Genomic DNA, 13,192 nt, shown 5'->3' on the forward strand with positions numbered 1-13,192 from the left:
CTTCGATTCGGGTTCTGTCTCCTCGAGTTTCCGTTTCTGGGGTTGCGCAGGTTTCGTGTCCAGCTCCTCTGTGATCTCAGTCATCTCCTGATCGTTGCCGTTTGCTTCCTCCTCCTTCACTGGTTTGGAGAGCACCAGGCGCGTTTTGTCCACCCACTCGTTTTGCCGGCGGTTCACTGCAGAAAAAGCGAGCTTACAACACACATTTCCATAGCAAACTGTGACGGAAAAGGGAAAATGGGAGATTGGAAGACACGATGGCTCAAACAAGAGCCCTCACTTACCGTGACGGATTGTCCCAGTCGCTAGATGAATGGGAAGACGCAACATGACACATGAAGCAGCAAGAGCACAAACTAGTTAACCGCAATCTCGTTGGGTTGAGAGCACAAGTCTCACTATAACAGAATAGTCACACAGGCAGCACTAGAACTAATTAACAGGCAACAGTATTAAAATAAAATAAGATTAGGGTGAGCCCATTAGACAAGGCGAGTGGAAGAACTGAGGGCTCTGGGACTCCAGCACAGAACAACTGGGACGGATGAAGAGCCTGAGAAACAAAAACAAGCCAAATCCATACACAAAAAAAATAATGTCAAAAAATAAAAAATAAGCAGTGAGAAATGTCAGGAACTGAACCGTTAGGCATCTTTGTGACGGATCACATGGAAGGGATTGCGATGCCTTGACACAGAATATACAAAGCAGAGCGCTGGCAGTAAAGCGCTCCGCTGTGTGTACAAGTCTCTTGGTAGAAGATGGAGCCTGTTGAGTGCCAGTTTTTGCCAATTTGGCACTTTCAGTAATTTGTAGCTACATTGGCAGACTGGGAAAAGGGAGACCAAAAAGCGCACCAGCACAAACGGAGCAGGAAAAAACCAGAACAAAAAAATGATTAAAAGGGCACTTTAATGTGGCAAAAGACCCATCCAATGCATTTCGAACGTCGCAGCGTTCTTTTTCAAAAAAGAACGCTGCGACGTTCGAAATGCATTGGATGGGTCTTTTGCCACATTAAAGTGCCCTTTTAATCATTTTTTTGTTCTGGTTTTTTCCTGCTCCGTTTGTGCTGGTGCGCTTTTTGGTCTCCCTTTTCCCTGTATTGCATTGAGTAGCTGCACAGCCTGCCTGCCTGCCCTACCAGGATGTGAGTATTTGCATATTTTTCAGGGGAACCTGCCAATGAGACATATGGTGAGTGGGTTGCACCACACACCACCTGTCTTCAGGAGGATAGTACCCATTATATGACACAATAGGTACTATATCAATTGTTAGTACCCTGGTACAGTGGTCTGGCTTATTATCATTTTGAGATATACCTGCATTTGAGCGCTTCAGCTATTTTCCACATTGGCAGACTGGCCATGACAAACATCTTTGTTACCGACTTCACTGCAAGATATGCTCAAACAGTAAAGGCGATAATCAAAATCACCTACCTGCTGTTAGAGATCAGTGATTCACGGGTCTCTATCAGGAATAGAGATTCACCAATCATTACCAAGAGTCCCAGTATGGGTCCTTTCTATACAAACCCCAGAATTTAAATAGCTGCCTTAATCTTATTGGGGACTAAAGCAAATTATCAGTGCAGAAAAGGTAAAAAAATTTTTAAAGGCTTGAGGACAGACTCAGAGGAAAGGTAATGAGGTAAGCAACAAGATACGCTTTTGTTAAATATGAAAAAAATGTTACCGCCATGTAAGCGGCTCAGAAACTGCGCAGACAAGTTCTGACATTCCTCCCAACAGAGAAGAGCGGATTCTGTGAGTCCGACGCTTCTCAACACTGGCCGACACCAAGACTTTAGGGAAAGGTGTCGTGCGCATTCACGTTAGTGAATTCTGGACTTTCAGAGCTCACTGCGCCTGTACTACAAGCAAGGTGTCCCGGAGTATGCATAGGGAGTTCAACCAGACCGCAAATCCAATGCTCCATCCACCCTGCTCTTAGTTACAAAAAAATAAAAGAAGGGTGGAGGAAGCAGACTGTCCAAAGTAAAAGATAAGTTCAGTATGGCTATCAGTCACAATAGACCTGTTATAAGAGCCAAATAGGTGATGCCAGAATTACATTATCTACACCCAAGTGGTAAAAACGAATGAAAAACATGTGAATCATGCACTGGCACTCATGCATCACCAGGACTCGACAAAAGAACTCTATCACTTTGCATTTTACCCACAATCGAGTGGCTGTGTACGTCAACTCCCGGCATTCTCCTGCGTCTCCCCCTCAAACTCCCGTGTCTCCCCCTGCAACTCATGTGAACGTGGCTGTGCGGTGTCAAATGACGCGGTGTTGCCATGACAACGGCATGCCACGCGCCATCACATTGTCATGACAACGCACCATCATTTGACGCTGCACAGCCATGTTCACACAGGTTGCAGTGGGAGACACAGGAGTTTGAGGGGAAGACGCATGTGAATGTCAGGAGACACTGCATCCCGCCGCCGTTTAGACTCGCCAGCGGGTGAAATGAGGGGGTGAGAGGGAGGAGGGTTACAGTACGATAAAAAGAAAGTGGTGTTTTTTATTTATAATTTGTCGAGACCTGTGCATCACAATACCCAAACCTGATAGGACAGCTACAATATTCAGAGATTGGGGAGTGCAGATGTCACACCATACGTAGGGAAAAGAATAAGAGCATATAGTGAAATGTGTTCCCAAATGATAATGGCTGTTTGTGGGAAACCTCTGAAGTGGGCACATCAACCATTTCTGGAAGAACGCGAGTGCCCACTTCAGAGGTTTCCCACAAACAGTCACCATCAATTGTGAATAATGCACTGTATTGTGTTTTATGCTTCCCCCCACGTGTGAAATCTGCGATCCCCAATCTTTGAACATCGTCAAGGATAATTTTTTGAACCATTCCCAATGTGTTCTGAGCAGCATTTCTCACTTTCCACTGTTTATTAAGCACATCAGCCAGACTTTCCACTTTGATTTGACATTCTTTACTGCGCTTTGATATCATTTCACATTGTTTACCCTTCATTGCACAGAGCACGTGTACACTAGAAATATTATTCACTCTATACAGGAGCGCCCTTTGCACAAGTTTAGGGCAGCTATAATGTTTGGAAAAGTTTAATTAGGCCAAATCCCAAGTGCATGTGTTTCTTGAATGTCATCTAATTTACACACTTCATAACAATCTGTACAATTTGCAGCTATTCTCTTAGGCCACAATTATAGTGCAGACGCGCGCCGCGAACACAAATGTGTGTTCTTCAATGAGGTCACCCAAAGTGTGCGCGAGCATGCAGAGCGCAGATTTTGACAATTGAAATCAAATGGGAGGGTTTGCGCGACTGCTACATCATGTGAGCTGTTCAGCCAATGGCGAACCGCTCATGTGATGCCAGACATGCCTCCAATGCATGTTTCGCATGGGTCACGCGTCGACACTAACCGCAGCCTTGGGAATGAGGATTTGGCATCTAAATAAGGAAGCATATTATACAAAAAAATGTTAAGACACTGGATGTCTTATCCCAGGGTATGTTCACCAGGCTGCAATTTCAATATATGTTGCAATGACCTTAAAGTGAATAAAAAACAGAATTAGAAATGCATTTTTCACTTCGCAAACATTTGTGCTTTCTGTAATACGTGGTCCAGCTGCTTTGCCACTCGATGTGCCGAGCGATAGAATAGAAGCTCTTCTGATAATCTACACTGGAATGTATGAGAGATGTCACTACTTACTGCCCACGTAATGCACATAATACTCCTCCTTTCCAGCCTGCTTGTTGATTCGGGTCTTCACAATCTCTGCATCATCTGCAGTAAATGAAAAGGAAGGTTTACATTTCACTCCTGGATCTGGTATCACTATTTCCCGCTGCACCGGGTTAGTGCGGGTCCCAATAACCCTACCCATCTCAATTATTACAGTTGGTCTTTATTCTGCGTAATTCTGTTTATATAATTTCTATCATGCTGTTCCCCATTGTGCCGTGTTGCTGAATATTACCACTTTATAAAATAAATGACTGTCCATGGCTCTCATTCTAGTACGAGGCACAGTGAGATGTAAACGAGGAAAACTCGCATGGGAACAAACAAACAGACGTCCCAGTAGAGTACTGGGGAAAGAAGTCTCCCATGCGCCTATGAGAAACCCTTTAGCTGGATGGACCTGCAACACAGTGCAACCCCTCTGGCATATAAACCATAGCTGCTTTCTTACCCCCATTCCAGAGTTTGTGTTACCCAACGAATACCCAATCCAACAAGAGTTTGGGAAAACACGATAATGTAATGTGTGAGATACGGTGCCGCCTCCGCCGCTTCCCGCGTGTGAGCTGCAGTGCCCAGTCTGAGCACCAGGGGGCGCAGCTCACAGCAAAGCGGAGAAGCCGCCGCCATTCAGCGAAACTCATTCACTCGCCCGCTGCGGCTCCTGCCCCTCCCCCCTGCATACCCCTCCCCAATAACGCCCAATTGCCGCCCCCCTCCTATACCCCGAGTGCCGCCCCCCCTAATCACCCTTGATTGCCGCCCCCTCCCTCCCCCATAAAACCCCGATTGTCGCCCCCCCTCCCCCATACCCTCTGTAACCAGATCATTTTCAAAATGGCGGCACTAACGGCCGAGCGGCCCCTCCCTCATAATAAAGTATCCTCGAGGCACTCCACCCCGCGAGTTAGCGGGACCAGCCCGGCACGGAGTAACGCTGCCAGTGTCACAGCATAAAGCATTAATGCACACGCATTTCCCAAGTAACCCCCTCACCGCCCCACAATCCTCCCAAACCCCATTACTAACCACCAATTATTACTAACCCCCTTTCCTTGCCCGTCTCCAACCCGCGTCATATTACCGGGGGGCCGGTACAGCAGATCCCACATGGCATTATCAAAATGGCCGCGAAGCCCCTGCTGGCCAGAAAGTGGTCGCTTTCCTACTAGGCCGCGGCGGCCATTTTCCCATGTCTACGCATCACCCTCCCCCCAGAGTATTATCCCCCCCCCGGTACTGTTACTCACGCGGGTTCCCGTCCGCCCTCTTGCACGGGTATGTGCTCCCGACCTTCACCACCACCTCTTCCTCCTCATCGTCTTCCTCTTCATCCTCCTCCTCGCCGGCTCCTTCCTCGTCGTTGCCGTCCTCGTCCTCTTCTCCGGCCCCGAGTTCCTCCGGGCAGCTGTCCGCCTCGTCGCCTGGCGCCGTGTCGTTCTTCTCGGGCTCAGAAGCTGGCTGAGCCGCGGCGGCAGCCACGGATGCCATGGCGACGGTGGGTCACGTGAGCGCCGAGGGCGGGAAACCGGGGGCGCGCCGGCCTGCGAGTGTGCGCGTGCGGAGGGCGCCTCGAGACTGCTCACCTCACGAGGGGGTGCCTGGAAACGGTCGGTCTAACGGTCGTGGGAAAGGGGGCGCCTTGAAACGGGGATTGGCGGGCTTAGTTTCGCGGATGTAAGGGGTAAATGATCGGGCGGGGGTCGGTATGCCGAGGGAGGGGAAGTCCGGGGTGGGCAGCGCGGAGGGAAGAGATGCTGCGTCGAATAGAGCACAATGGAGACAGTGAGCGAGCGCGTCTGCTGCTGGAGACAAAGGGTAAGGGGGAGGAGACCGCGCATGCGTAGAGTGACGTGACAAAGGAGTGGGCGGGGCCCCAGCTTCAATGGCCGCTGCCATTGGTGGGTAGGCGCCACGTGACGTCACAATGCTGACCACACGATGAGCCGCCCCCTTCCCTCCCCCCTCAGTGAAAGCCGCCCCCTTCCCTCCCCCCTCAGTGAAAGCCGCCCCCTTCCCTCCCCCCTCAGTGAAAGCCGCCATGCTGCTTGGGACAATTCTAGTTCCGACCGGCATTTTGTGGCAGGAGCCGGAAGTGGGGTCATTCCCACAAAGACACCATTCCCTGTGCATGGGACAGCTCATGTTGGGCAAATGGAGACACGTGCGCTGTGCTCCCCCTGGCCCTGTAACATACAGGAGCTTGCAAGCACTTCCTTTGGGAGGCTCCATAACCCACGCATTGTCATACACGCACAGATCATTTATACCAGTCACCCCTGTGTGCCTCTGGGTGATATGCACGGATATATTAACCCCTGTGTGCCTCTGGGTAATATGCACGGATATATTAACCCCTGTGTGCCTCTGGGTGATATGCACGGATATATTAACCCCTGTGTGCTTCTGGGTGATATGCACGGATATATCACCCCTGTGTGCCTCTGGGTGATATACACGGATATATTAACCCCTGTGTGCCTCTGGGTGATATGCACGGATATATTAACCCCTGTGTACCTCTGGGTGATATGCACGGATATATTAACCCCTGTGTGCTTCTGGGTGATATACACGGATATATTAACCCCTGTGTGCCTCTGGGTGATATACACGGATATATCACCCCTGTGTGCCTCTGGGTTATTTACACGGATACATCACCCCTGTGTGCCTCTGGGTGATATGCACGGATATATTAACCCCTGTGTGCCTCTGGGTGATATGCATGGATATATCACCCGTGTGCCTCTGGGTGATATGCACGGATATATTAACCCGTGTGCCTCTGGGTGATATACACGGATATATTAACCCCTGTGTGCCTCTGGGTGATATACACGGATATATCACCCCTGTGTGCCTCTGGGTGATATACACGGATATATTAACCCCTGTGTGCCTCTGGGTGATATGCACGGATATATTAACCCCTGTGTGCCTCTGGGTGATATGCACGGATATATTAACCCCTGTGTGCCTCTGGGTGATATGCACGGATATATTAACCCCTGTGTGCCTCTGGGTGATATGCACGGATATATTAACCCCTGTGTGCCTCTGGGTGATATGCACGGATATATCACCCCTGTGTGCTTCTGGGTGATATGCACGGATATATTAACCCCTGTGTGCTTCTGGGTGATATGCACGGATATATTAACCCCTGTGTGCCTCTGGGTGATATGCACGGATATATCACCCCTGTGTGCTTCTGGGTGATATGCACGGATATATTAACCCCTGTGTGCTTCTGGGTGATATGCACGGATATATTAACCCCTGTGTGCCTCTGAGTGATATGCACGGATATATTAACCCCTGTGTGCCTCTGGGTGATATGCACGGATATATCACCCCTGTGTGCCTCTGGGTGATATGCACGGATATATCACCCCTGTGTGCCTCTGGGTGATATGCACGGATATATCACCCCTGTGTGCCTCTGGGTGATATGCACGGATATATTAACCCCTGTGCGCCTCTGGGTGATATGCACGGATATATCACCCCTGTGTGCCTCTGGGTGATATACACGGATATATTAACCCCTGTGGGCCTCTGGGTGATATGCACGGATATATTAACCCCTGTGTGCCTCTGGGTGATATGCACGGATATATTAACCCCTGTGTGCCTCTGGGTGATATGCACGGATATATCACTCCTGTATGCCTCTGGGTGATATGCACGGATATATCACCCCTGTGTGCCTCTGGGTGATATGCATGGATATATTAACCCGTGTGCCTCTGGGTGATACACGTACACGACCAGAGAGAGGTAATACCGGTTACGCGCGTACACGCCCAGAGAGAGGCAATACCAGTTACATGCGTACACGCCCAGAGAGAGGCAATACCAGTTACATGCGTACACGCCCAGAGAGAGGTAATACCGGTTACGCGCGTACACGCCCAGAGAGGTAATACCGGTTACGCGCGTACACGCCCAGAGAGAGGTAATACCGGTTACACGTCCAGAGAGAGGTAATACCGGTTACACGCCCAGAGAGAGGTCATACCGGTTACACGCCCAGAGAGAGGTCATACCGGTTACACGCCCAGAGAGAGGTCATACCGGTTACACGCCCAGAGAGAGGTCATACCGGTTACACGCCCAGAGAGAGGTAATACCGGTTACACGCCCAGAGAGAGGTAATACCGGTTACACGCCCAGAGAGAGGTCATACCGGTTACACGCCCAGAGAGAGGTCATACCGGTTACACGCCCAGAGAGAGGTCATACCGGTTACACGCCCAGAGAGAGGTCATACCGGTTACACGCCCAGAGAGAGGTCATACCGGTTACACGCCCAGAGAGAGGTCATACCGGTTACACGTCCAGAAAGGTTACATGCGTACACGCCCAGAGAGAGGTCATACCGGTTACACGCGTACACACCGTGTAAGAGCAGGGCGGTGTAGTACCGTGTAAGAGCAGGGCGGTGTAGTACCGTGTAAGAGCAGGGCGGTGTAGTACCGTGTAAGAGCAGGGCGGTGTAGTACCGTGTAAGAGCAGGGCGATGTACCTTGTGTGGGATCTTTGGTACATCGGCTGTAGTGTATACATCAATCAAAATCTGTAAAAACGTGTCTAGGGCCCGCAGGCGCGTTATTCGCAGATACTACGATGCATTCATTTCAGTCACATGAAGGTTAAGCAGACATTAAATAAAAGCCTTTTTGGGCTCCAGAAACCAAATCCAACGGTCCCTCTGTATTTGATGTAATCCAATAACTACAACACCGCAAAATGCTCAAAGAACTAGGTTGCTCATCACTTGAGTCTAGGCGCAAAGTTAATCTCTCCCGTCTTGCCTTAAAAATATTTCTTGGGCAAGCTACCCGCCTACCTGAACAAGCTCCTCACCCCTACCACACGCAGCACTTATCCTCTGAGATCTGACGCCAAGGAACTTTTCATGGTCCCAAGGCTCAACAAAGTATCCGGACGCTCCTCCTTCTCTTACCGTGCACTCCAAAACTGGAACAACCTACCGGAGACTCTCACAGCCGCCACCAGTCTAAGTTCTATCAAATCTAAGGCTGTCACATTTTAATCTGTTACATACGTCTAGAATATATATTATCTTTAACTGTGCATGCAATGTCCTGTATATAATGTATACCCTGTTCACTTATGTAACTGTATTTGTCACCATAACTACGCCCAGGACATGCTTGATAATGAGACATAACTCTCACTGTATTACTCCCTGGTAAAACACTTTTATAAATAAGTATTCAGAAGACGACACTGCCTGACTTGTATGTACAGTATGTGCGATACCTTTTTATTGTGATGAGGTAAGTGAAACATTTTACTAGAAGTCTGCCAGGTGCTCACCTCCCACATGTGCCGCTATCTCCCAAGAACACAACGATCCTTTCTACATTATATAAGAACCGGAGTTACTGCAGTGAGGAAAAAAAAAACCAGTGAACGTGCCCAACTGAAGCATTTTCTTTATATACTCTGACTGGAGTAACCGCTGCAGCATTATCCGGCTCAACAATGGTACTATGAATGGAGTACCAATCTGGTTACTGTCCATCCTTCTTCTAGACCGACAGCAGCCACCCTACTGGGACACGTCCAAAAACATCAAGCTACCCCTGGCCCTGGAACACCCTGAGGAGCTGCAGCCCCTGCTCGCCCGGCGTCACACAGCAGGGCGAGACGTAGGCACGTAGGTTGCCCTGGAACGGGGTCAGGAAGGTGTACAGGTGGGACATGCTGGGGGCGTTGTAGAACGAAACCTGCCCCGCCTCGTAATCCAGATAGACGCCGATGCGCCGAAGCTCCTCCGGCTGCGCGAAGACCACGGGCGGCGACTCGAAGGCCACAAAGTGACACCCGTCTCTGACGGAGCAGACCCAGCAGCCATCGCCGGGGGTCAGGGTGAAGGGGTCGCGGCGGCTGATGGTCTCCAAAGTCACCCCGATGTCGCACTGTGTGCTGCTCCCGAGCTCCATCTCCCAGTAATGCTTCCCGAACCGGTACCTGGGGATCCCCAGGGCCACCAGGTACTGGCTGAAGCGCTCGGGGCCGGGGGAAGGCGGGCGGCTCACAGGGGAGTAGCTGACCCGACGCTGACCCTCAGAGAGGACCAGGCCGGGGTGGGCAGAGTCCGGGTCCAGGAGGGGGCAGGATAAAGCTGCGGGAGGAAAGTAGCCGCAATAATACCAAGCGTGGGTAAGGGAGACGCATTACTTACGCCAGGGCGGCCAACTCCAGTCCGCAAGGGCCACCAACAGGTCAGGTCTTAGGGATATCCCTGCTTCAGCACAGGTGGCTCAGTCTGTGCTGAACCAGGGATATCCTGAAAAACGGATGGCCCTTGACTGGAGTTGGCCGCCCCCGATTTACACAAGCAGAGCGACAAAATAGCTCGTCTCAGGTGACATTTAAAGTCTGGTTATGGAGTCAGTAATGCATAGCTCTGCCTTTGTCCCTCCCCCTCTCACCTGGCTCTAGCACAGCTCTGCCTTTGTCCCTCCCCCTCTCACCTGGCTCTAGCACAGCTCTGCCTTTGTCCCTCCCCCTCTCACCTGGCTCTAGCACAGCTCTGCCTTTGTCCCTCCCCCTCTCACCTGGCTCTAGCACAGCTCTGCCTTTGTCCCTCCCCCTCTCACCTGGCTCTAGCACAGCTCTGCCTTTGTCCCTCCCCCTCTCACCTGGCTCTAGCACAGCTCTGCCTTTGTCCCTCCTCCTCTCACCTGGCTCTAGCACAGCTCTGCCTTTGTCCCTCCTCCTCTCACCTGGCTCTAGCACAGCTCGCATGTCCCTCCTCCTCTCACCTAGCTCTAGCACAGCTCGCATGTCCCTCCTCCTCTCACCTGGCTCTAGCACAGCTCGCATGTCCCTCCTCCTCTCACCTGGCTCTAGCACGGCTCTGCCTTTGTCCCTCCTTTTCTCACCTGGCTCTAGCACAGCTCGCATGTCCCTCCTCCTCTCACCTGTCTCTAGCACAGCTCGCATGTCCCTCCTCCTCTCACCTGGCTCTAGCACAGCTCTGCCTTTGTCCCTCCTCCTCTCACCTGGCTCTAGCACAGCTCGCATGTCCCTCCTTCTCTCACCTGGCTCTAGCACAGCTCGCATGTCCCTCCTCCTCTCACCTGGCTCTAGCACATCTCGCATGTCCCTCCTCCTCTCACCTGGCTCTAGCATAGCTCGCATGTCCCTCCTTCTCTCACCTGGCTCTAGCACAGCTCGCATGTCCCTCCTCCTCTCACCTGGCTCTAGCACGGCTCTGCCTTTGTCCCTCCTCCTCTCACCTGGCTCTAGCACAGCTCGTATGTCCCTCCTCCTCTCACCTGGCTCTAGCATAGCTCGCATGTCCCTCCTTCTCTCACCTGGCTCTAGCACAGCTCGCATGTCCCTCCTCCTCTCACCTGGCTCTAGCACGGCTCTGCCTTTGTCCCTCCTCCTCTCACCTGGCTCTAGCATAGCTCGCATGTCCCTCCTTCTCTCACCTGGCTCTAGCACACCTCCCATGTCCCTCCTCCTCTCACCTGGCTCTAGCATAGCTCGCATGTCCCTCCTTCTCTCACCTGGCTCTAGCACAGCTCGCATGTCCCTCCTCCTCTCACCTGGCTCTAGCACGGCTCTGCCTTTGTCCCTCCTTCTCTCACCTGGCTCTAGCATAGCTCGCATGTCCCTCCTTCTCTCACCTGGCTCTAGCACAGCTCGCATGTCCCTCCTCCTCTCACCTGGCTCTAGCACAGCTCGCATGTCCCTCCTCCTCTCACCTGGCTCTAGCACGGCTCTGCCTTTGTCCCTCCTCCTCTCACCTGGCTCTAGCACAGCTCGCATGTCCCTCCTCCTCTCACCTGGCTCTAGCACAGCTCGCATGTCCCTCCTCTCACCTTGCTCTAGCATAGCTCGCATGTCCCTCCTTCTCTCACCTGGCTCTAGCACAGCTCGCATGTCCCTCCTCTCACCTGGCTCTAGCACAGCTCGCATGTCCCTCCTCCTCTCATCTGGCTCTAGCACGGCTCTGCCTTTGTCCCTCCTCCTCTCACCTGGCTCTAGCACAGCTCGCATGTCCCTCCTCCTCTCACATGGCTCTAGCACAGCTCGCATGTCCCTCCTCCTCTCACCTTGCTCTAGCATAGCTCGCATGTCCCTCCTTCTCTCACCTGGCTCTAGCACAGCTCGCATGTCCCTCCTCCTCTCACCTGGCTCTAGCACAGCTCGCATGTCCCTCCTCCTCTCACCTGGCTCTAGCACGGCTCTGCCTTTGTCCCTCCTCCTCTCACCTGGCTCTAGCATAGCTCGCATGTCCCTCCTCCTCTCACCTGGCTCTAGCACAGCTCGCATGTCCCTCCTCCTCTCATCTGGCTCTAGCACGGCTCTGCCTTTGTCCCTCCTTCTCTCACCTGGCTCTAGCATAGCTCGCATGTCCCTCCTTCTCTCACCTGGCTCTAGCACAGCTCGCATGTCCCTCCTCCTCTCACCTGGCTCTAGCACAGCTCGCATGTCCCTCCTCCTCTCACCTGGCTCTAGCACAGCTCGCATGTCCCTCCTCCTCTCACCTGGCTCTAGCACGGCTCTGCCTTTGTCCCTCCTCCTCTCACCTGGCTCTAGCACAGCTCGCATGTCCCTCCTCCTCTCACCTGGCTCTAGCACAGCTCTGCCTTTGTCCCTCCTCCTCTCACCTGGCTCTAGCACAGCTCGCATGTCCCTCCTCCTCTCACCTGGCTCTAGCACAGCTCGCATGTCCCTCCTCCTCTCACCTGGCTCTAGCACAGCTCGCATGTCCCTCCTCCTCTCACCTGGCTCTAGCACGGCTCTGCCTTTGTCCCTCCTCCTCTCACCTGGCTCTAGCATAGCTCGCATGTCCCTCCTTCTCTCACCTGGCTCTAGCACAGCTCGCATGTCCCTCCTCCTCTCACCTGGCTCTAGCATAGCTCGCATGTCCCTCCTTCTCTCACCTGGCTCTAGCACAGCTCGCATGTCCCTCCTCCTCTCACCTGGCTCTAGCACGGCTCTGCCTTTGTCCCTCCTCCTCTCACCTGGCTCTAGCACAGTTCGCATGTCCCTCCTCCTCTCACCTGGCTCTAGCACAGCTCGCATGTCCCTCCTCCTCTCACCTGGCTCTAGCACAGCTCGCATGTCCCTCCTCCTCTCACCTGGCTCTAGCACAGCTCGCATGTCCCTCCTCCTCTCACCTGGCTCTAGCACAGCTCGCATGTCCCTCCTCCTCTCACCTGGCTCTAGCATAGCTCGCATGTCCCTCCTCCTCTCACCTGGCTCTAGCACAGCTCTGCCTTTGTCCCTCCTCCTCTCACCTGGCTCTAGCATAGCTCGCATGTCCCTCCTCCTCTCACCTGGCTCTAGCACGGCTCTGCCTTTGTCCCTCCTCCTCTCACCTGGCTCTAGCACAGTTCGCATGTCCCTCCTCCTCTCACCTGGCTCTAGCACAGCT

The 13,192-nt window shown here is 52.5% G+C and overlaps 1 protein-coding gene across 1 annotated transcript in view; it reads right to left on the reverse strand.

Annotated features, from left to right (window-relative positions):
* LOC142462890 (uncharacterized) overlaps positions 1–13,192 on the reverse strand; it is a 63,536-nt gene that overhangs the window by 23,505 nt on the left and 26,839 nt on the right. The window contains exons 9-12 of the mRNA XM_075565104.1: positions 9,376–9,919; positions 5,010–5,263; positions 3,727–3,801; positions 1–176 (exon numbers count right to left, since the gene is read on the reverse strand). Of these exons, the coding sequence (XP_075421219.1) occupies positions 1–176; positions 3,727–3,801; positions 5,010–5,263; positions 9,376–9,919 (1,049 nt within the window). The remainder of the gene's footprint in view (positions 177–3,726; positions 3,802–5,009; positions 5,264–9,375; positions 9,920–13,192) is intronic.

The sequence above is a fragment of the Ascaphus truei genome, chromosome 11 (assembly GCF_040206685.1).
Source record: "Ascaphus truei isolate aAscTru1 chromosome 11, aAscTru1.hap1, whole genome shotgun sequence".
In the NCBI taxonomy this organism is placed as follows: domain Eukaryota; kingdom Metazoa; phylum Chordata; class Amphibia; order Anura; family Ascaphidae; genus Ascaphus; species Ascaphus truei.